This window comes from Eucalyptus grandis, chromosome 3, assembly GCF_016545825.1.
Source record: "Eucalyptus grandis isolate ANBG69807.140 chromosome 3, ASM1654582v1, whole genome shotgun sequence".
Lineage (NCBI taxonomy): Eukaryota > Viridiplantae > Streptophyta > Magnoliopsida > Myrtales > Myrtaceae > Eucalyptus > Eucalyptus grandis.
In genome coordinates, this window is record NC_052614.1 from 20,736,977 (window position 1) to 20,762,158 (window position 25,182).

General features: G+C 37.3%; 2 protein-coding genes across 2 annotated transcripts in view; both read right to left on the reverse strand.

Moving 5' to 3' along the window:
- Positions 1-25,182, reverse strand: part of LOC120291727 (toll/interleukin-1 receptor-like protein) — a 77,281-nt gene that overhangs the window by 37,587 nt on the left and 14,512 nt on the right. The gene's annotated exons all lie outside the window — the stretch shown is intronic.
- On the reverse strand, positions 6,281-12,989 carry LOC120291544 (probable disease resistance protein At4g27220). The gene is made up of 2 exons (XM_039309156.1): positions 9,838-12,989; positions 6,281-6,882 (listed from the first exon to the last, which is right to left on the reverse strand). Exons 1-2 carry the CDS (start codon positions 12,718-12,720, stop codon positions 6,283-6,285), a joined length of 3,483 nt encoding a protein of 1,160 aa, XP_039165090.1. The 5' UTR covers positions 12,721-12,989; the 3' UTR covers positions 6,281-6,282.

Below are 25,182 nucleotides of genomic sequence, written 5' to 3' on the forward strand. Positions count from 1 at the left end.
ATAATATTTATTTTGAAATTTTATTTGACTATATAACTAATATGCAACTTTTATGACACTTGACACCTGAAGTTGTCAATATAAATGCAAATGGAAAATACTGAGAAAAAGGAAGATGTTTGTTTGCTTGATAGTGTAACAACACATACTATATTTCGTAGTAGACACTTTTTCTCGAGTATGATATTGTATAAGGCACAAATCCGTACAATATCAAGCCATGTTCCGATTATTGATGGTTTTGAGAATGCCACAATTATTTTGTCAAATGGCACAGTCCTACATATTGATAATGCGTTTCTAAGCATTAGATCAAAAAGAAATCTGTTCAGTTTAAAAAATGTACGTCGTAATGGGTACCATATTGAGACTATTTATGAGCAAAATAAAGAATATATTGGCATTTCCTCTTATAAGATGGACCTGAAGACCATTCATGAAAAGCTAGAAGCTTATTCTATGGGTTTGTATTGTGTCATGATTAAGGCTATTGAAACCTACGCCACCACATCTTGGAGATTGGTAAACCCTGATTAGTTTGGACTATAGCATGATCGCCTTGGCCATCCTAGCACTTCAATTATGCGTAGGATAATTCAAAATACAAAAGTGCACCATTTAAAAGATATAAATGTATTGTTGTCCAAACATTATAATCGTGAGGCTTGCTCACAAGGAAAATTCATTATCAAACCTTCTATAATAAAAGTTAATCTTGAATCTCCTTTATTCTTGCAAAGAATTCAGGGTGATATTTATGGACCAATACAACCACCAAGTGAACCATTTCGATATTTTATGGTATTAGTGGATGCGTCTTGTAGATAGTCCTATGTTTGCCTATTATCTACACGCAATGTTACATTTGCATGTTTACTTGCGCAGATTATAAAGCTCCAGGCACAATTTCCTAATTATCCAATTAAGAGCATAATGATGGATAATGCTGGTGAATTTGCATCAAAGAGTTTTGATACATATTATGCTTCACTCAGAATCAAGGTTGAGTACCCGATTGCATATGTTCATACTCAAAATGGATTGGCAAAATCCTTGATTAAACGTATCTAAATTATTGCCCGCACTCTATTATTGAGAACGAATCTCAACGATACAGCATGGGGTCATGCAGTTTTGCATGTGACAGCTCTAATAAGATTACGCCCCAATGCTAGTCTTTTACAATATGCATTCAAATGGTTCTTGGTTATGAACCAGATATTTCATATCTACGCACCTTTGGTTGTGCAGTACAGGTGCTTGTAGCACTGCTAAAAAGGATGAAAATGAGTCCGCGACGCTGTTTGGGAATTTATGTTGGGTTTAATTCACCATCTATCATTAAGTTCTTGGAACTAACTATTGGTGATCTTTTTACTGCCAGATTTACAGATTGTTATTTCAATGAGACTAGGTTTCCATTAGTTGGGATACCTACAATTTCTATGACTGCAAAACAAAAACCAGTTAAGGTTTTCTTCTAGAATGAGAAAAATTTATCTCAATTAGACCTAAGGACTCCTAAATGTGAAAATGAAGTGCATCGCATAATCCATTTACAGGCTATGGCCAATAGACTTCCTGACACATTTAATGATGCTACTAAGGTAACAAAATCTCAACTTCCAGCTGCAAATACTCCAACTAGGATAGTTGTTCTCGAAGGACAAGCTAAAATTGATTAAAATCCCCCGCACTTGAAGCGTGGTTGACTGATAAGATCAAAAGATACTACTCCTAAAAAACGAATGGGAAAGAATCAGGAATCCACTCCAAAAAAGCCTAGCGTTGTGCTTGCTCCCAAAGAGCTTATTGCCCTTGAAGAGACGCAAACCATGAAAGGAACACTAGCCCCAAGAATACCGAGAATTCTATTACATATTGTAATGAAATTTGGAATCAAAATGAAATCATCATTCATGATACTTTTGCATTCTCAGTTGCTCATAAAATTATGGATGATGATTGTGAGCCGCAATCTATTATTGAATGTCGTCAAAGGCAAGATTGGCCTAAGTGGGAGGAAGCAATTAAAGCTGAATTAGCTTCCCCTAACTAAACAAGAGGTTTTTGGACATGTAACTCGTATCCCCGATAATGTAAAGCCCATTTGATATAAATGGGTATTTATCGGAAAATGAAATGAGAAAAACAAGGTTGTCAGGTATAAAATCCGACTCATTGCCCAAGGATTTTCCCAGAGACTTAGGATTGATTATAATAAGACATATTCACCTGTGGTAGATATGATTACATTTCGTTGTCTCATTAGCCTAGTAATCTTTGAAATATTGGAAATGTGTCTTATGGACATTGTGACGGCATATTTATATGGCTTATTAGACTCTAATATTTATATAAAAATTCTAAGGAATTCAAAATGCCTAAAGCATGCACTTCCCGCAATTTATTCTCAATAAAATTGCAAAGATTCTTGTATGGTTTAAAGCAATCTGGTCGCATGTGGTATCAATGCCTAAGTGAGTACCTAATTAAGGAAAAGTATAAGAATGATCATATCTGCCCATGTGTGTTTATTAAAAATCAAATTTGATATTATAACAGTTTATGTCGACGATATAAATTTAATTGGAATTGGAACTCCATAAGAGTTAACTAAAACTGCTGAGTATTTGAAAATGGAGTTTTAAGTTAAAAATTTAGGTATAACCAAACTTTTTCTTGGTCTAGAGCATGTGCATAAAGCAAATGGAATAATCGTCTAGCGTACGTTGAAAGATTGTTTAAACACTTCAACATGAACAAAGCTCACCCATTGAGCACCCATATGGTTATAAGGTCTCTAGATCCCCAAAATGACCCATTTCATCTTATAGAATCAAATGAAGAGATACTTGATCCTGAAGTATCATATCTCAATGAAATTTGGATTTTGATGTATTTGGCACAATGTACGAGACCAGATATCGCTTTTGCGGTAAATTTATTGGCACGTTTTATTTCTAAGCCAACTCGGAGACATTAGAATGGAGTTAAACATATTTTCCATTATCTCCGAAGAACTATAAATTTTGGATTATATTATTCCAATGATTCCACTAACTCTGGTTTAGTTGGATATGCTGATGTTAGATATATATCTAATCCACATAAGGCTTGCTCTCAAACTGAGTATTTATTTTGTTATAATGGCACCGCTATTTCTTGGCGTTCTACGAAGTAATCGCTAGTAGCTACATATTCTAACCACTCTAAGATTATTGCTTTATATGAAGCCGGAAGATAGTGTATTTGGTTAGGATTCGTTTTAACGCATATTCATAATTCTTGTTGTTTAATACCGGTTACAAATTCTCCCACTATAATTTATGAAGATAATGCTGCTTGTGTTGCACAAGTTAGGGGAGGATATATCAAAGGTGATAGAACCAAACATATTTTTTTCTATACTCATAAACTCCAAGAAAGTTGACAAATTGATGTTAAACAGATTCGATCCATAAATAATCTTGCATATCTTTTTACCAAATCATTGTCAACATCAACTTTTGAGAAATTAGTATATAGCATTGGTATGCGACGAGTTCACAAGATGCAAGATTGATTAGCCCCGGCAATGGCTACATGGCTCAATTGAGGGGGAGATATTATGAACTATGCATTGCAGCATTGATATGCGGCGAATTTACAAGATGCAAGATTGATTAGCCCTAGCAATGGCTATATATGCATTGCACCCTTTTTTCTTTTTGTCCGGTTTTTTCCCACAGGGTTTTTCCGACTTAAAGTTTTTAACAAGGCAATTAATGCATCCACAAAAGAGAGATCATAACATTTGTGCTTTGCACTCTTTTTCCCTTTTGTCTAGTTTTTGTCCCACTGGGTTTTTCTGACTTAAGGTTTTTAATGAGACAGTATCATTCGATGCACATTCATAATGAATACAATGAATATTCAAGGGGGAGTATTATGAAATACATGAATGAATATTCATTATATTCATCTTATTAAATATACTTATTATGGTACATTTGGATCATACATTCTAAGTATATCTCCCTATACAATGAATGTTCATCTCTTTTATCCAATACATGTATCATTCGATACATTGATATTAATGATAAGTACATTCATGTTCTCCTATAAATATGAGTTTAGTTTTTGTTGTAGTCACATATAACAATCAGATACAGTCATACACTAGAAATAAAATTCTCTCCTCCGACTTTCTCTACGATCTCTAGTGTCTGATTTTCTCTTCTCAATCTCTTTATTCTCTCCATTACATATTTGCAACACAATATTTTACAACAATTTACTAAATATTTTCATCTAGATATGAAATAAGACTTGCAATGTTGGCAACCGCCCACATAATTGCTACTATTTATTATCCAACTGTCCTTTTTTCTCTTTTTTATGTTTTCCTATTTTCACCATTTCTTTTCTGGAAAAAGCAATATGCATTTTCTCTTGCCAAACATAGATTGTGCATATTATCACACTAATTATCACTCCATATAATAGTCCATAGTTAATATTTATTGTATAATACGGGTACTTAATTTGATAGGTTGTTGGAGTATAGTGATTCAAGTATGATTTATGAACGAAGAAAGCAAAGGCGAACAACTCCATGCATATTGGCCTTTTTATTTTTATTTATTTTATTATCAAGACCCAATTCAACCATTGGTGATTATTAAAATATGAAAAAGTCGACTGCATTGATCATTATCGAAGTTCATTGCACTCCAATTAAAAGAGCAATTCTCTCTAATTCCTCCAATTTCATTGTTTGGGAAGATGATTATGCTAAGCAATTTGTGAACTAGGCTTTTATAATTAAGAAGTTTTCTTTTCCCATTTTCTTCATGTTTGATAGAATGACGCCAATTTACTTCTGCGCAAGAAAATATGAAGTGGGCAATACTTCATTTTACTTTTGCCATTTTTAGATGCTTTTTTATGTTTACTATATTGTTCTTTATAGTTGAAATTGCAAAAAGTAAATGTTTTGATATGGTTATTGTGATAAATTTTTTAAAATCCCTCTGTAATCAATTTTGAGGTACTGCGCACAATATGATTTTATGAGCCCACAAAAATAACTCTTTTCAAAATATATGGAGATGAATGTTAATAGTTATATTCACTGAGGATTAGAAAATTTTTGATCTTTTAAGTAAATATTAATAGATTATGTACATAGATTTGTATAACTAAATGATTTTAAAACCACATATGGTTATCAATGTTTGAATTGTTTTGCATTAATATTTTATGGATGTGATCATGGATTATTGTGGGAAGGCAAATATTCTAGTTGTCTTTGTTTAGGTATGAAACACAAGTCCTGGTCAAATTTGAGCAAAGCGTTGGTGATTGATATTGAAAACATTTATATCTAGCACTTTTGTCTACACATAGCATGCAATTGTCCAATTATACACGAACAAATATGTTCAAATGAAATGCCAAAAAAGCATTTGTTTGAGAGACTGACCTGTGGATTGAAAAGTGAAGCGTTGCCATTGTCAATCTCCATCGAAGATTGCCAAGTTAGACTTCTCATCTCGGGGCAGTGGGCAATGCTTATCTTTGATAAAATAGGGCATTCTAATGTATGATTCTTCCACGAGAGGAAATTAGTCAAATTGGGCAAGCATTCCAGAGTTATCGACCTAAGTTTTGGGAATGTAATCTTTTCCACTACGCTTCCTTGCCCTTCTTCGTCTGCGATCACTCCTTCCATTTGATCACACTCCTTTATTTCCATATGTTGTAGATTGGGAAGGCACCAAGCCATTGATGGAGCAAAAGCATGTCTCAAGTTGCTGCATTTATAAAGGCTAAGATGCCTTAGAGAATTAAGGTACATCGTTCCTTGGAGATCTTTATTCCATAATTGCCTCAACTTTGGAAGATTGACCAAGTACAAATACATCAGCTGAGACAGCACCTCAGTGCAATCCACAACCTCAAGCCCTTCAAGATCGAATATTTCTTCCAAAAGCTCGCAATCACACACTTGCAAGCTTTTCATTCTCTCTAAAACAAGCAGCAAACTAGATGGAATGGCGTAAATAAATGATGGACATTTACTCACCACTAGTGATACTAATTGCCAAGATGACGTTATGGGATTAAGTTCATTGTGCCATTTTTCAATTAGCTCTGGGAACTCAAACAACCACATAAACTTAGTCCCAGCAAATGCAACCTATAAGAAAATGCATCATTTAAATGTAAAATTCAAGTTAGCTAATAAAAACAATTACTTTATTGGTGATAAAAAGAAATCAAATTGCACAGAACTTAGTAACTGAAGCATACCATTTCTTTAAACATATTTTGGATGGTCGTGTTGAGGCTTCCCTTCCAAAAATATAGGTACTCTGTTGATAGTTCATTCAAATCTACTCGTACTCTCTCTAGCTTTGGCGCCTCCATTGGTCCCTCAGAGAAGAATTTCATTTTGGGACATCTATTCACAATGATATCTTCCAAAAGAGGGAACATCAAAGTGTATCCACTTGAGATGAAACATCTCAATCTAGTCAACCCATCAAGCTTCATATACTTCAATTGATTGAAAGCCACTACATGCCCCTCCTTTCCTCCCTCATCACTAATGAGTTCCACCACATTTGTAGCAACACTATTTCTATCTAGATGATTTAGTGGCTGGAGCTTAAAAACAACTTCAAGGGAATCACATGCTTTTGCTGTCAAAGTCTCCAAGCTCAAGAGCTGTCCTAGAATGAAAGAAGGTGCAAAGTTCACAAGCTTTTTGCATTCTTTCACTGAAAGCAATTTTAGCTTAGAGAAAGAATCTGCAGGAATTTGATCATGCCATATCATCTCGATGTTATCCATGCTCTTGATATATAAATTCTCCAAGTTAGGAAATGCAACCTGTAGTACTCACGGAATTGATGATTCGGTTAAATTACAAATTCATGAACTTCCAAGATGTAAATAAAGAAGTGCCAAGATGTAAATTACAAATTCACGGAATTGGTAATTCTATCTTAAGTTGCACAAAAGAAAAAAAAAAAGAATAAGAAGAAAATATAAATCTCCATGTTATTGTCGATGACTCTAGAATGTGATGGCTATTGGAATATACTGAAGACAAAAAAAAGGTGCTAAGTAGGAATTCTTACCAGAATGTGTTAAGCATGGGCAAAATAATAATTTGGATACACTCATAGCAATCATCTAATGACGTTGGTGTTTCATAGATCCCAAACTCAAATAAAATCTCTCCTTTTATGCTTTTTTGGCTAGCTCAAGAGTGAAATAGCTACTATACATACGTAGCAATTGTTAAATCACTTAGAGAAGGTCATTTAAGTTACAATATGGATGAAATTCTTTAGTAAAATTGCACCATTTCGTAAATTAATTGAGAATGAGGAAGAACTTATTTAAAGAAACAAAAAGCAAGTTGAACAGGTAATCACTATTAGAGAAGTAATTGAATTGATGTAGTAAAAGAAGAATGTAGCTGAGGGATCCCTTGAGAAAGAATATTAGCCATTAGAAAGAAAATGGAGCGAGTGAATGCATTGCTGGAAATCTATCTTTGGCACTATGTGAGCAACATGCAAGTGAATTGGGCACAGCTGATCGACGTGGCCTAATTTTCTTACAACTTGCAGCGGAGTGAGTCCACGAACCAAAGCCTATTCAAGATCGTGACCGGGCAACATTCGCTCACACCAAGCGCGATCGCCTCAGGGTATCAAGGGAGCAGTCTGTCTACGTACAAGCTCGCCAAGGAATGGGACGAACACGCCGACTTGGTGCAGGCATGTCTAAATAGGGCCGCGAAACACACGAAGAAATGAGCCGACAAAAAGCGACGGCGCGTGGAGTTTCAAGTCGGGGACTTGATGCTGGCCAAATTGCACCTCATCCTTCGATACAGGGACGTAAACAAAGGGTTGATCCGTCGCTACGAAGGCCCATTCTGAGTGATACAGCGGATCGGAAAGGTGGCATACAAGCTAGACTTGCCGTCCAAGCTCAAGCTACACCCCGTGTTTCACATGAGCATGTTGAAGCCGTTCCATGCGGACGAGGACGATCCGGATCGGGGCACATCGCAACAAGCGCCCCTTGGAGCGAAGACCTCCTATGATCGGGATGTTGAGTACATCATGGCCAACCAGATCATATGGAAGAAATATTGGACATCAAGGAAGGAATACCTCGTTCGGTGGAGCGGCCTTCCTAAGAGTGAAGCAAGTTGGGAACCCTCCGAGGCTCTGTGGCAATCCAAGAAGCACGTCGAAGCCTTCCATGCCACGGACGCGATGAGGGCGTCGCTTGATTAGGTGGGGGAGAATGACACGGCCCACGGACAAAGCATGATCCAAGATCGTCCATGACGGGCCGTGTCACGCACAAAGGGCTACCCAAGAACAACCCACGGTCGACCCATGAGTAGAACGAGCGAAAGGCCCATGCGCAAGCCATGAACAACCCATAAGCGATGTTCGGTCGGCCCACGAGCAGCCCATGACCGTTCGGCTGATCACGTGTCAGACAGGCCTGCAACCCTGATTTTGCTTCTGACACACGCCCATGGTCTGCCCAAGGTCGACGTGCGCAACCCATGATCTTCCCAAGGGCCTGCCATGTACATCCATCGAGTAGCCTACGAGTAGCCTCTTAGTGATGATACGGATTTAAAATACACCGTCGGATCGGAGGGACAATCAACGATCGAGATGTGATTCGCTCTTGTATAAATAGAGATCCCTCTTCCACTATGTAACAGTTCATTCACAAGTTGAATACACTCTCTTTGCCCATATAACTCTTGTGTTCGAGTGCATGTGTGTGTATAAGGCTGACTTGAGATCACCGATCCTAAGGCCGCACGGTGTTTGATCGACCGAAATTGATCGACCCGTGACACTAGTGTATGGGACCCACAACTTAAATTTCCACCCCTTTTTACTAGCGTGAAAGTTAATCTATCGTGTGAGTCCTGGGCCCAATGATCAACTTTAGTGATAATTGAGCCACCATAAAAGAGCCATCTTATCTAGTTAATTAAAAGGTTGTACTCGTAGTAATTTTTTCCCTATGTAAAATAGCCACGTCATTTTCTTAATTGGGCAATTGATCATCCTTAGTTTACTAACTTCTCTTTAATGTTAGTATATCACTATCAATAACCAATTTAATAGGATATTAAACACAAATTGTGGATTTATTTTTGTGATGCCAAAAGTACATATAAAGATATCTATGTATACAATATGCATGCATGAACATGCACAAAACTCTGCACTCTTATAATTATGGGGTCTATATAATGACTAACTACTTATTTAAACAAGATACACAAAAGACATGCATCAATTCCAGTAGCCTAGTTGCTTTTATTTTAAAAAAAAACCCGATCCTCCTTCCCATTTTTCGTATTGGTTTTTAAGAGTAACCTATATTATACATTTTGTGGATAATAACAAAGTTTGATAAGTAAATTCAATCAAATCCATATCAAAATATTTAAAATTACTTATGGAATTACGTTAGAGCCGAAATTCTCTTTAGTTTTTCTTTATAAAAACCCTATTAATATAGATATACTAGTAGCATTTAAATTGAAATAACTCAAAACCTACCACAAACTAAATTCACATGGGTTTCAAACATTTAGTTGGACTTCTATGCAATGAAGAGAAACTGAAGATTGATTTATCTAATTGCAGAGAAGGCACGAACGGATAAGGTTATTAGGAAAAAAAAACTGAGAATAACAAAATGAATAAGCAACATGATATGTTGTGCATCTAATTAGCAAAGGTCGGAAAAAGTAATAAATATCATATTCTTTCGATAGAAAGTTACCTGTTGCCCATTGAAGAATGCAATTTGAGTGCCAACTTGGTCTTCTGATGTACTACTTGAAAGAGTTGTTTTGGTAGTGAAAAAATTCTTGATATTTGGAAATTGGTGCAAATACATTTTACGCAAATTTTGCAACTCCGCTTTGCCACAATCATCAACATCTACAATCCCATGCATTAACTTGCAACTAACAACTTTAATCTCTTCTAGTTGTGGAAGTGCTCTCAGTAATGAAAGAGGAAACAAAACTTCCATCTTGTCACAACTTTCGACTTGAATTACTTTTAATTTACCGAAGGACTTGGAGGAGGAAATATGGCTGTAGCATATCTCTGTCAAGTTGTTGAGCTCTATGAGAAGTAATGACTCCAACATCTCAAAAGCACTAAGGGAACAACACTGGAGGATGTATTGGATAGAGGAACTATCCTCAACCAATAGGTGCTTTAATTTTGGAAAGCCTTCTGGAGATAATGCACAAATACTTTGCTCGCTTCCGTTCAACTTGGCCAAAAACAAATCATCAGTTTTATTTAAGATACTTTGTATGCATCCTTTTCGAAGAACATCAATTATTGGATCCAACTTGAGGTACAAAATCCTCCATCCTAGGTCCTTTCCCCAACGTTGTGCATTACCTATTTGGATTTTATACTTGGTTAATTTCTTGACATCTAGGTCCTCTGGGAGCGCACTTGGATCGGGAATGGAGACATGTAGAGTGCAAAGATTCTTCAGGTGATTCAACTCAATCAGACTTGCATTAGTTGATTGAGTTTGCTCCACGGGATTCCATTGATTAAAGCTATTCTCCATATACAACTCCTCCAATTTGATCAATCTTCCAAGCACACCCGGTTCAATCATCTGAAGAAGTGAACAATAGTTCAAGTCCAATAACCTCAGCTCTGTTAGTTGCCCAATTTCTTTCGGCAATCGTTGAAAGTTGGAGTTCACACAGCTGAGAACTTGTAACCCTTTTAGATTGCCGAGAATGGCCACATCCTCTAGCAAACAATGCTGAAGACACAAAGTATGTAAGTTCTCCAAGAATTGAAATGGCGTCGGTGAATGAGTGATACATACGCTAGTTAGATGTAGAACCGCAAGTTTCTTCATAGAGTTGAAAAATGAATCTGGAATCTCAAGAGATATATTGTTGTTGAAAAGCAAAAAGATGTGCAATTCGGGACAATATAACTCTTTGGGAAGCTCCTTTATGTCAATATAGGGAAAGCATAGCGCCGAACAACTTTTGAGCCTCTCATTCTGCAATTGTGTTGTCGACATGTCTTTATCTTTCAGCACAAGAAGAGGGTGATTTCTTAAAACAGACTGGGCAACAAAGTCATGAACCAAGTCATGTATCTTCAACCCATCCGTGCCTTCATTGTCCAACAGAAGGGAGGAGGCTTGAAGAGTGCGGATGAGTGTGCTCATCCTATCTCTAGCTTCTTCCATTCTGCTATATTTTTGAAATATCCCCAAACCATAGCCATACCTCACCAAGTTTTCAATAGAAGTCATAGAGACACCGTAAGCAACACAAAGTTGTAACAAACTTTTTGCATCCTCGCTTTCTAAATGATCATAACTCAGTTGTAACACCTTATTTATCACTCCACTTATTCCTTCGTTTGTAGACCACTCAATTTGTTTCAAAGCATCCCTCCATTCAGGTAGAGAAGCGAGTTTTAATTGTTTCGCCATTGCGTCAAGTAGCAAAGGCAAACCTGCACATCTGTGGAGCGCTTCATCCACCAAGGGTCTGAACTCGTCATTATGAACTTTTTCTCCCACTATCCTCTCAAACAATATTTTTGCCTCTTTCTCCTTCAGTCCATCTAGGGCGAAGGCCTTGTCGCAGCTCATTTCACTTTGTAAAACATTTCGAAATCTCGATGTCAACAGTAACTTGCATCCTATGACTTTATGGTCACGTCCGCAAGGAATGCCGACTGATTTCAACTCGAGCCCCTTCCACAGGTTGTCCAGTATTATGAGGACCTTCTTGTTCTTCTTCTCCTCGTCTTTCAACCTCTCGTGTAGAAGTTTCGCTCGCCCGTTGGTAGTCTCTTTGTTCTTTATTTCAGTAAGGCCCAAGGCGTCCGCAATCTCTCCTTGAATTTTCTTGATGTCAGGATTTTCCGACACGTCAGCCTTAGCGACCAGATCAAACGACTTCTTTCCCTTTATTATCCTTTCGACATCCACCAAAAGGGTGGACTTGCCGACCCCACCCATCCCGTAGACCCCGACCACACTATTGATGTTATTGGCCAGAGCGTCCATGATGTTCTGTATCATCATAGCTCTGGACTCGAAAACGCCATCGTCCCCAAGCACAAACGACGTCGAGGCAGAAAAAGCAGAGGCCGTTGTAGTGGTCGACTGGACAACATCTTTGCATTCTCTGTTGGCCGAATTCGTAGCAGGGACATTTCCCGGAGTAGGATCGATGAAGGAGATGTCGTCCAATTCTTTGAATCCGCTGCATTTTTGAGCCAGTTCCCGAATGACCTTGATCTTGCCCTCGGCCTTCCTGCTGAACTGATAGCGACATTTGGGGTCAGGAAGAGTCCCGTAGCAGCAAATCTTGGTCGCATTTTCGAAGTTGCCCAACAGGTCTCGCACCTCCTTCAAAGCATCGCCAGATTTATTCTCCCACGTCGTGAAGACATCATGGAACTTCCGAACATTGTTTCTGGCCCGTTCCACGAGAACGTTGACCCTCTGAACCTCGTTCTGCAGATTCTGGACTTCCTCCTGAAGACCTTCGGCGAAGCTCTTGGAGGACATCACGTATCTTATTGGACGCTTGATCGCAGTAACTGCCCCCTTCAAGAGATCCCATGCAATAGCAACGGCAGAGTCGGCCGACATTTCTCTTTGCTTCTTTTCCTGAGAAACAAAGAGCAAAAAAACAGAGATAGAGAGAGAGTGATGAAATAGAGAGCAGCAGATACTGAAGAAGGAGAGGAGGAGGAAGAATGGTTGAGCCGATGAGAAGAAAGAGCGAAACAGAGTGAGAAACGAACAAGCCGAGAAGACTTGAGCGCACGAAAGTACGAAGGAAGGGGAGCGTGGAATAGCAATGGCTTGTAGAAAGAGAGAGATGATTAGTAGCGGTTAAAGCAGTAAACAAGTGACTCGACTTAAACCTTTGCCCTCGGAATATGTACTATACACAGTGTGTCAGCACCAATATAATAAAGTTTAATTAATAATGATAATAAATGGACAGGTCCCACCCACGTGACACTGTCACCTACCGTGATTTCCTTAGGTTAAAATTCCAAGAAAAAGGAGCTGACAATTGGGAGAACGTTCACACAGTGCTGTCGGTGCCACATACCAAGGCAAGCGTGAAGTAGGGGTGATCGGTTCCCGGTTTGGTCAGTTCCACCTTGGAATCGGGAACTGGACTAAAGGAGCACCGGTTCCCAAAATCGCGAACAGTGGACCGGACCGTTTTGGTCCAGGACCAGAAGCAGGGCCCGGACCATCGGGTCCATCGATTCAGATCCGGTCCAAAAAATCAACTATACTTTTCGCACTAAAGAACTAAATAGTGCCGATTTCTTGACGATCAATTCAGTCGATTCTAGCAATTCAACAAAACTACCACACGTGTTCCACGTGCAAAATATTCAAACTTCACTTGTGTGATTCATGGGATCTCTTGAAGTCTTAGTCCCACGTCGAAACTATCAAGGAGATTTTTCTATAAATAAAAGAGTAATAAAAAGGATTTTAATGGTCTCTTGGCCACATAAGAGGTTGCTACCTCAAATTGCAATTTTGGCTGCAATAAGTTATCATGTTTATATGTTTTATTAATTATATGTATATAAATTATATATAAAAAAGTTTGGTTCGGTCCGGTCGGTCCGGTTCGGTCCAGTTCCCACCTTGAAACCGGGAACCGGAGCCGACCGGCCACCGGTTCCAAGATTAGGAACCGGGGACCGGACCGCTGCTGTGGGAACCGCCCAAAACCGACTGGTTCGGTCGGTCCGGCCGGTTCCCGGTTCCGGGCGGTTCCGTTGCACACCCCTAGCGTGGAGACCCTTGGAAATTCAAAAGTACTTAAAGAAAATTCGTGATTTTTTTATATGTAATTACTACATGATATGATGATATGATTGTGAATAGCGTCTTTAATCCTTCTTCATACTATCAATATTTTCATCGATGTTTATACGCAACCGTTGGTTTCAGTCAAAAGAGGGTGACGATTAGAAATTGAAATGTATAGAACGTCTTGCGGGCGATTATAATACCTAGTCGATTATAAAATTTTTATGACATGATAATCTATATTTGACAAATAAATGACACTAGAGAATTCAAACAATTATCTATCATCATAAAAACAAAATTATGGTACATGCTTTGTAGATAAAAAATATTAAAAAGTAAAAAAAAAAAAAATTGTTAGAAAATCAAAAGGATAAAAGATTATCTATTAATACAAAAAGTTATAGAACGAAAATAATAAACTTTTAGAGGGTTATATTACATGGATATGCATCTATCATTTGTTAATATGACTAAATGTATAATTGTTGATGACACCATATTAATGGTGAAAGTCAAGTATCATCTTAGCATGCAGTGCATAATAGTTTTTAACCTTTCACGACAAGAGTTTAGCCTAAATAGATATGTGAACAAAATTAGCTTTTGCAGGATACTAAGCATTTTAGTCATAATAACAACATAAGTCAAGTAGCACGCGATACATGGTGGGTCCATGACATTGTGCTTTCATGGCGAGAATTTAGGCAATGGATATAATCACGTAAAATTAACTTTCTAAATTGGCAACCATATGAACAAGTAAATGGGAATGTATCATTCAATGTGTAAATCCCATATGATTGGTAGTACATTTTATTTAATTTGTTGTACCATAAATGTTAAAACAAAGATTTTATCATAATCACACGATAGTTGTTTAATTATAATATACAATTTTGTTTTGCCAAATATTTAGTACAATTTCTAACTTGATTAATGATCTCAGGACATATTCATTTATAAAATTGATTTCTCAATAGATATGAGAAGCTACGGCCGTCATCACTCTATATAAATAAGAGATAATATATCATATTGTGAATTAATATTTTAATGGGAAGGAAAACCCAACTCGCAAGGCTCATGGATGGTCTGTTGAAAAATTTCATATAATATGGGCTTACATTAATTAATTAATTTTTTATTTTAAAAAATCGAGTTAATGAATATTCTAATATTTGTTGAACCCTACAATGATCTTATTAAATTGGGTATTAGCATCTATTAATAACGAGCCTAATTGAGTAGCAAAATATAGGCAATTGTGTTTAACTGAAACTCGTAATGGGAATGGCCCAATTAACGCGCTGTAGATTAGGTTTTGCTAGGTCCACTCTCTAGCCTATAAAATGATAAGTTATACCTATCAGTTGCTTGAATCTCATTAAAAGCTGCTATACTAAAATAGATCATAGAGAGGAAAATCTGGCATTCCAATAGATTTCTGATTATCAGAATGATCTTCTTCTTTTTTCAAGTGAAGCAATGGCTCAAACGGGTACACTTTAATTCCGCTGTACTTATTAATCTCGGTGTTTTATAATCATATATGAATCCGATTCTTCTTGATTAATTAGTTGTTTTTGTGAATAATTTTCTACATGTTGTATCAAAGCTAATCATATATGATTGTAGAACCAATTTTTTTTTTAATGGAAAAATTCGAAATTCTAATCTTTGAGCCAAATATGGGTATTATTTTTTCGTGTGGATTTTTTTTCGCTAACATGACCTAACTGTAGTTGGCCTCTGCCAACCCCGCCTAGAATCCATAACTCATGCAACTTTACATCATGAAGAGAATCTCCAAACTCTGAAAAAGCCGTAAGACCATCACCACACCGAGAAAAACCATCACTAACGGTCTCCGATTCCACTTTCCCCCGCGATGCGAACCCCCTACAAAACCCAGATTGGAGCGGGGAATCGATTCGAAGCGAGTTAGGGCGCGTTTGGTAACGATTCTGTTCCCGGGAGCTAATTCTGATCAGAACTGATTCTTTTTTATTCTGTTCCTGAGAACTGATTCTAAGCATTTTAAGCCGTTTGGTAACTATCCAAAATTTCGATTCGGAATAGAATTGCGTTTGATACCGTGTTCATTAATTCTGTTCCAAATCAATTTCTTTTAATTTTTAAATAATTTTTTTACTTTTTTCCTTTGTTTTCTTTTCTTTTCTTTTTTTCATTTTTTCATTTTTTTCTTTTCATTTTCCTTTTTTTTTTTCTTTTCTTTTTCTCATCTTATTCTTCTTCTTTTGGCGGGTCGCCGGTCAGCGGCGACCGGCCGGACGAAGGCCGGCGACCTCACCGGAGCGTCGCCAGCCCTCAGCGAGGCCGGCCCTCGTCGGCCGAGCCTTGCCGGTAGCCGGGCGAGGCTCGCCAGCCCCGCCGAGGCTCGACCGAGCCCCGCCGGTGGCCAAGCCGACCTCGTCGGGGTCGGGCGAGGCCCGCCGAGCCACCGGCGGGGTTGGGCGAGCCTCGCCGGTGGGGCAGGCGTCGCGAGGCCCGCCCCCCTGTCCGGCCCGGTGAGGCCTCGCCCGGCCCGGCGAGGCCGCTGGCCGCCACCGGCGAGGCTCGGCCTCGCTAGATCTAGGGAGGCCGAGCCACGTCGGTGGTGGGCAAGCCTCGGCGAGCTCGCGGACCTCGCCCTGGTCCGGCGAGCCTCGGCGAGCTCGCGGACCGGCGGGGCGGCGCGGCGGTGGACGGCGGTGGCGGATGGCGGACGGTGGCGGGCGGTGGTGGACGGCGGTCGCGAGATGGCCGAAGGAAAGAAGAAAATTTATTGATTTTGATTCTCAAATTTGTTCCGGAATAAGAATCAACTTTTTTTTTCTTGATTCTGTTAGGGAACAAAAATTTTACCAAACGTGATTTTAGGCGAAACCGATTCGGGAATAAAGAATCGGGAATTTGGCCCTGTTTGGATGGTTACCAAACAAGGCCTTAGAGAAAGCGCCACCTACTGTTCGGACAAGGGCTTGCACTGCAGGAGCTGAAAGACGTGGCCGTCGATGCCGCCGTGCGAGTGGGAGGCGGAGAGTGAATCCGAGCTCATTTCTCCCTCGCTTGCTGCTCTCTCTCTCTCTCTCTCTCTCTCTCTCTCTCTCTCTGTGAAGCTCCTCCCTAATCCTCGCAATTTCCCTTTCTCATTCCATCCAACCGCCTGATGATTATTCATGCATTGAAGTCTCGGTATAGTAAATTTATCTACTACGAGCACAGAATTCTCAGTGATTCTCCATAGAATTCTTTACTGGAAAAAAGGGTAATGTTGTACGGCTTTCACTAAATTGGAATTAAGTAAAAGCTTTTCCAACCTAGACGGCAGAATGATTAAAGATCGTGATGGCATTTAGCAATATATTTCATATCTAACTTATTAAGGAAATCAAGCTATCTGTAGCATACTTTTTCCATGGAAAGATGCCACAATTCTACAGGGCGTCCACGCAACCAAAACCAGAACCAGATCACTACGTTATTCTCCCCAACTGAGACCCAATACGATTTCAAAAAAATAGCGAGCATAACAACGGACGCTCCTGCACAACAATTGCTAACAAACCAGCTAAACCAGCCTCGATCAAGCTCCAGGATTTTAAAAAAAAAATACACAAAACGAGGGAGCTCGAGCAAGAGCTTGCCCTCGGAGTGGCCGATCACTAGATTGTACTCAAGCTTCAAGGTCATCGATCTAAGCAGCACATTAGGGAGATGTACAAAACGCACGGAAAGAACCATACGCAAGGCGTATGGACTAATCTACTAACATGAATCACATCGAAAACCCCAGAGATCAAGTCAACAAAATGGGCCAAAACCCTAATCGCTCGTCCAAAGGGGAACAAACAATCAGATAAGTAATCTCTAAACCAACCGTTGCTACTGTCGAATTAAAGAGAAAAACGAAGGCAAAACTAGAATGTAACTTGAAAATTAATTGCTTATGTGAATAAATTTTATACATGTGGTATAGAGCCTATCATATATGATTGTGAAATCCAAAATTTTTTTTTATGAAAAAAATTGGAAATTCTCCCCTTTGAGCCGAATATGGGCATTACTTTTTCGTGTGGATTTTTTTCTCAATTGATCCTGAAACCATAGAGCTTTTGTTCTACATGTCGAGATTTTTCTAATAATTTGCATAATTTCATTGTGTGTGTGTGTGTGTTTTAGCATACTTTTGTTGTATTAAAGTAAGTTTTTAGGGCTTAAATTTAAGAAATTCGAAATTCGGCCATGGGAGGTTTAAATCCGAAACTTTGAAGCTAGTATATGGTAGATTTACTTGATTTTTTATTTCTAAAATTGAAATTGCACGCACATCATGTAGCTTCAAATTAAAAAAAAAAACATATAATCACCAGCTGTCAAAATAACAAAATGACTCAACTTAAATCATCGCCAGTGGAATGAGTGCTTATACAGTGCTAGCATCAATATAACAAAATGTAATTAACAAAGGTAACAAACGGACAAGGATAGGCCGCACTCACATGAAGCGTAGGTATGTGTAGAAGTAGCAATATGGGTTATAAATCTATTTTTCAACTCAATTTTAGTGTGTCTGGTTGTAGATGAGTCAATTAAAATTTTAAAACCCAATCAAGATAAGTTAAAAACATCAAAGCTAAGTTCCATGTGGATCTTTGTAGGTTTGCAATAGATTCATATTCAACCCATTTTGATTATTAACTCAAGCCAAAAATGTAATTATGCGAAAAAAAAATCATTAACATCGATGGAAACGGCATCATTTCGTTGAATAGTCCATATCACAACTTGGTATTGTATGTAGAATTGTTGATAATGACTTGACTGCCATGTCGAATAAATCAATTGTGATTTGGTTGGAATGACTGGATTGTATTTTCCCTCAAAAGGCTTGCACCAACATTGGTTTAATTAAAAATATAAGAAGGGATAGCCCATTCTCTATCAAAAGAAATCATATTTTCATGGATACAATACATAAAGTAAATAATTAACCGAATTTGCCTGATGTGGAGGCAATCAAGAAAGCCGCATACGTGAATATATAACCTATAGAAAAATGGGCTAATCCAACCAATCTTGCTTATACAATGGAAAGAGCCACTGGTTTAATGAAGCTATTGAAGCAAACTCAATGCGAAACTGCCTAAAGGGAAAGACAAGCATTGAACAACGCCAAGGTCATAAACAAATGTATCCAACGTTTTTAAGACTCGATTGATTTTCATATAATAAGTTTAAAATTAATTGTGCAATTATGTTAATAATTTATTTGGTAGCAATGCATAATATTATTTGATGTGGAGCTTAGATGGCCACAATTCTTTTGGACAGTGAATGAAATTAATTCTTTGAGGGAGCTCTTGGGGTAGAGGGTGTAATTACAAATTATATAGCGGTAGATTTTCACATTGATTTTATTTGTGAAATTTATACACAATTTTACATCATAGAGCATAATTTCCCAATAAGAAAAAATCACACCGAACATAATCAAATTCAGTGCACTTTCGACAAAGAGAGATACCGCAGGTGAAAATGGAGGAAAAAAGGGCAAAGTAAAAGTAACCGCAAGCTAAAAATGTGAAATGTGGGAAGCTAACCATAACAGAATAGGTATTTTAGCATTTTGTCCTTTTCGGTCTCTTAAGGAAATATTAAATGTGAAATTTAATTTTCTCATAGCATCCCAAAAAAGCAAGACTCCTTTATGATTGGTCCGTACATCCTCAACAATTTATATTTTTCTTTTTAAGAGGAGCATCGTCAACTAATTCAGCATTAAAGTTAGATCTCTTAACGTTGAAAAATATTACAAGAAATCCGTAGAGATAATTTTTTAACATATTGATAAGGCTGCACGTTACTCTTAATAAAAACTACTTGTACTCGGTAAATGTATCTAATATAGGGTAAATGATTTTCATATTTGATGAAATATTCCAGATGTTGTAAAAACACTCATTAACAGCAAAAACATGTAATTTTTCAGTTGTGTTTTCTTTGCATCAGTGTGATATCAACAAAAATAATCAACTGAATCAAATAATGATTACCGAAAGAAAAGCCAGAAACAAGATTAATAATATATACATCAACTTAGAATAAAAAAACATTTTGGGCAGTTTTAATTGTCAAACACTCAAAATGAAGGTCGGTTGTGGTTAAATTTTATTTCCCTGCTATTAAAAATTCAAAAGAAGAACTATTGAAATCCAAAAAATTTAGTGAAGTGTATGCCAGCGGGAGTGAGTACAATAGCTATCGCCTTTGATGTCAGAAATCTGACTTTTGAGAACCCATGTCCCAGTATCTATCTCTATTATACGCTACAGTTTCTATATAACCCCGGGTACAACAACTGACAGTCATCAATATAGACTTTGCCTGAAGGGCATTCTTGCAGCGGCCATTTCACCCATCTCTGCTCACATTAGGTGCGGGAAATTACTACTCCCCCTACCTGATGATAGCCACTCTGACGTGGGACGCCTAATTCTCAATATATATATATATATATATATTTTGGTCAATCCAGGAACTCCTGCACGCTCGCGGTGAAAGAAACCCTGGGGCTGGCTGGAGGACCACCACCCGGCAACCCACTTAAGACGCGGCTTGCACTTAAGACTCGACGACGCCGTGGATCAAACTCGGGTCTTTTTGCGAGAAGTCTCTTGCTCAACCACCTACGCCACCACCGTCGGTGGTTCTCAATATATATTTGTCTTCCCAATTAAGATGAAATATGGGGATGACATTATAGGATTTCTCTTGGATAGATCTCCTGTTTATTTTTTCTTAGGTCTTTTAAGTACTTGCTCAAGGCCCAAGATTAATAATACATACCAATTTAGAATAAAAACACATTTTGGGAAGTTTTTTTTTTATTTTTCTTGGTGTTGGAGGAACTAGCTTGCAATTGACAGCTGCGCCGTAAACCCCTAGGTGACACGTAAGTAAGAGGATCCACCACCCCTGGAGTCACACTTCATACATCTAGCGCCTCTCCTGGGTTTTGAACCTTTCAATTATGGGCTGGGGATCAGTAGAGCCTTATCTAGCAGAGCCATCACGGCCGGTAGTCATTTTAGGCAATTTTGATTGTCAAACACTCAAAATGAAGGTAGGTTGAGGTTAAATTTTTCTTCTCGGCTATTAAAAATTCAAAAGAAGAGTATTATTGAAATCCAAAAAATTTAGTGAAGTGTATGCCAGCTGGGGCGAGTACAATGGCTATGGCCTTTTGATGTCAGAATTTCTGACTTTTGAGTAGAACTCATGTTGTTCCGGTATCTGTCTCTATTATATGCTACAGTTCAATTAGTAATATCTAACTCTTTCGAGCTCTTCACAACTTTCTTCTTCATGTTAAGCTCTTCGCCGAAACTCGCACGTAGTGAATTTCTTTGACAGCTGCCCCTTTTGCAAGATAAAAAGTTGATTTCCTTTTTATTGACAGCTTTGATCTCTCTCTCTCTCTCTCTCCCCCCTCCATTGTATGAGAAAAATGCTGTTTTTCTTGAATCATTTTTTTCACTAGGACAAAGCGTGGTAATGGTAAGTGAAGGTGGACCCGTTGATATGCTGTACAACTTGACCCTTGGTGTGAGAGACCATTTTACTAGCAGTGACTTGAAGTATTTTCCCAATCTTCCTCTGCAGTAAATTCCTTAAGAAGCTAAAAACTTGCAAGACGCTGCTCCAAGTCGTCACTGGTAAAAAATAGAAATGCAAAAATGACCGCTTTCAGTCGCTTCAATCAGGACGACAATGTGGACTTACAAACAATCAAGCAATATAAATATCAATTCGATACTAGTGCTAATTTCTAAGTCACCATCTTTATATGTATGTATATCAGGATGGATGATTTTTTGCATTTATTGTTCCTTGGCTGGTCACCATCACCAATGTGTGAGTCTCCATCCGAACATTGATTAACTATCCATTTTTTCCTCCACTATTTATATATTGAAATATTGTCTAAAAGGTTATAAAAATTTTCTATAAGCGATAATTTAATTCTAAACATTTCAATTTTATCAATTTAAATATAAAATTTTTGACGATTGATCAATATAGTCATTTTAGTCAATTTTCTCATGAAATTGCTAATGTAAATGCCGATCACCTTAAATGACACAATTACTAAATAATTTCCTATCAAAATTATTTGGAATGACTACGTTGGCAAATTATCAAAAGTTTTAGGACTCAATTAGTAAAATTAAAAAAATTAAGGACTAAATTAGTCGTCGTACAATACGTTTAGGATTTTTTGAATAATTATTTGTTAATAAACAAATAGTGATTAGACAAACATAAATTAAATATTTGTCCTATTTTACATGGATAATGATTGATTAACTACTACTCCTAAACCCAATCCTTGTGATGGTCCATGAAATCATATTAAAATTATAGAAGTAACATTATAATTAGGCTAATTGTTAGATTGTAATGTCAAATGTGATTGTTAGTAACTTCAAATGTGATTGTTAGGTTAGAAGTAACCTCAATAGGTTTATGACTTTTAGATAATTAATCATTAATAGGAAAATAGTGATTAGACAAACATAAATTAAGTATATGTCCTATCCTTCACGAATAATGATCGATTAACTACTACTCCTAAACCCAGTCCTTGTGATGGTCCATGAAATCATATTAAAGTTATAGAAGTAACATTATAATCAAACTAATTGTTAGATTGTAATGTCAAATGTGATTGTTAGGCTAGACGTAACCTCAATTATAAATTTTAGATTAGACCTTCCAAGGAAAATAAACTTCTGCTATTTTTACTTACATTATAAATTAGTTTACTTTCTTGAATACTGCTAATCTCTACATGAAAAAAATTAATATGGGAAATGCTTGCGTGCCACCGTTAACTCTGCTTCATGTTCTCTCGTTCATATTGGAGCCCCCCTCCCTCCCTTTTCAAATGCTTGGGTTTATCTAGAGACTTTTACTTATCACATTTATTTTTCAGATATTGCAGTCATCAAAAATTCATTTTTAATTTTTTTTAATATGCAATAATTGTCAAATAGAGTTATATGGTCTTTCATAATGTATGAACCTATTTTGTCCCAATTTTAATTTTCTTGAGGGAAAGCAAAATGCAAAAAGATGTTTTTCTTTATGTAAGCATAGCCAAATAGAACTACAAGTCAATAAAAAAAAAAAAAAAAACTACAAGTCAATAAAAGCGAAGATGGAATGTCATGTGAAATATTTTCAAAATCAATATTGTGTATTAAAAAAAAAAATTATAATGCTTAAATGATTGATTGAAAGTTATGACTCTTAGATGAACATTTTGAAACATAAACACTGTCAATGGACATTGAAAATAATTATTTTTTAGCATACACACAAACCATGAGGAAAAAAAGAGGAGATGGACAGCTAATATGGAGCTCGTTAACCTTATCCTTAGTTAGGCCTTAACTAAACACTAATCAATTCCTTGAGCATGGAAATGTATGATTTTCTGCATTATTGTTCCTTTACTGACCACTGACCATTCACCATCACCAAAGTCTGTGTCTCCATCCCTTCCTCCACCGCTAATGGACAAACATTAGTGGGTTATCCATCCTTTCCTCCTTTCCCACCGCTAATGCACTAGCCACGAATCCATCCTTTCATCCTTTCCTCCACTGTTAATGGACAAACCCTGATTAAGTACCAGTCCTAAACTTGATCCCTGTGCGGGTCAATAAAAATCATATTTAAAAAAATTAATATCACAAAAATCTCAAATTAATAATTAATTTTTTGACCATTAAATATTTCAAATCAATAATATGACAAAATTATGTTTATAAATCATGAAAGCCCATGTAACTTTAATTGGCAATAATTGTATGTTTATGAAAAATTTTAAAACTGATTTGTGATGATTGCGATATTTGAAAAAATAAATGTAAAAAGTATTTATACGGAAATGGATGATTTTTTTTTTTTTTGGGCATATTACTGTTCCTTGATTTGCCATTATCACTGATGTCCAAGTCCCCATGTCCTCTCTTCCATAGCTTAAGGACAACCATCTAAATATACGAAAGATTGCTTTAATTAGGTAGTTGCAGGATTTGAGATGGTTTTCTGCATTTTACTGTTCCTTTCCTCGATCAGTACTATCACCAATGTCTACTTCTGCATTTTTCGTCCACTGGACAAACATCAAAGTATTCATAAGTGCATGAACTGACCGGGTGCGCTCACTTGTCTGGCCTCTTTCCTTTTATTGTTGAGAAACATTGCTTTCTCACTTCACCCCTCCAAAGGCAATGATCAATTATCCAAAAGAAATGCCACTTATTAAGCTAAAACTGACGAATCTCCTGATGAGGCCCAAATGAGCATGCTTTCCCTTCACTTCAATTAACCCTTGTTGCGTGAGGATATGTGATGTCCCATTAAGAATTCAAGAGATGAGTGATCTCAATGATTTGTCATTGTAGAGATTGTATATCAAATAGCGGTTGTTTTTCTTTTAATAATTTCTCCTTATTAACACATTAGACTTCAGCTATCCTAGATCTGATATCTAACTAATATTAAATATTAGTTAGAAATAAGTCTTGACGTTTCATGTATTATCTTTTTGCAGATTTGTTGATAGGAAGCCTCTCTAGGCTTCCATTTAAAAGGAAAGAAAAAAAGCTCAGCTTACAAAATAAAATTGAAGTTGTTTAATTTTTATGTCAACCAAAATTATTATATTAGAATGTGAAATAATTATCATAAAATTGCCATACGATGATATGGCTGGAATTTTGTTAATGTCTCTTTGTTCTTGCTCTTTTATTGATGTGAGTTTAATGTAATTTTTCGTGTTATTCTCAAACGGCAACATCAATCGACAATTTTCATTGATTTTTCTTATGTGAAAGAGAGAGCGAGTCCCACACCAATAATGCATAGTGGACTCAATAATACAAGCTTATGAGGCATCACATCGTGCAAGACAAGTTGCCTTACAAAGTACACACAATGAGGTGTTTGTGTCCTTTTCTCTTTCAAATTTCCTGACAAGCTGTTTCATTTTCCACTCTTCAATAGTCCGTCCCAATGGATTCGCTAGAATCATATTATTGATGTTTTGAATGAACACGACGCGCTCGGATGATCGCATCTTTTGAGGATTCTCGGACAAATGCATCTTCTTCGGCGAAGACTAATAGGAACTTGATGGTCCTTCAATGGAGCTCAAAGGGACATGTGTTGCCATTGGCCCACAAAATA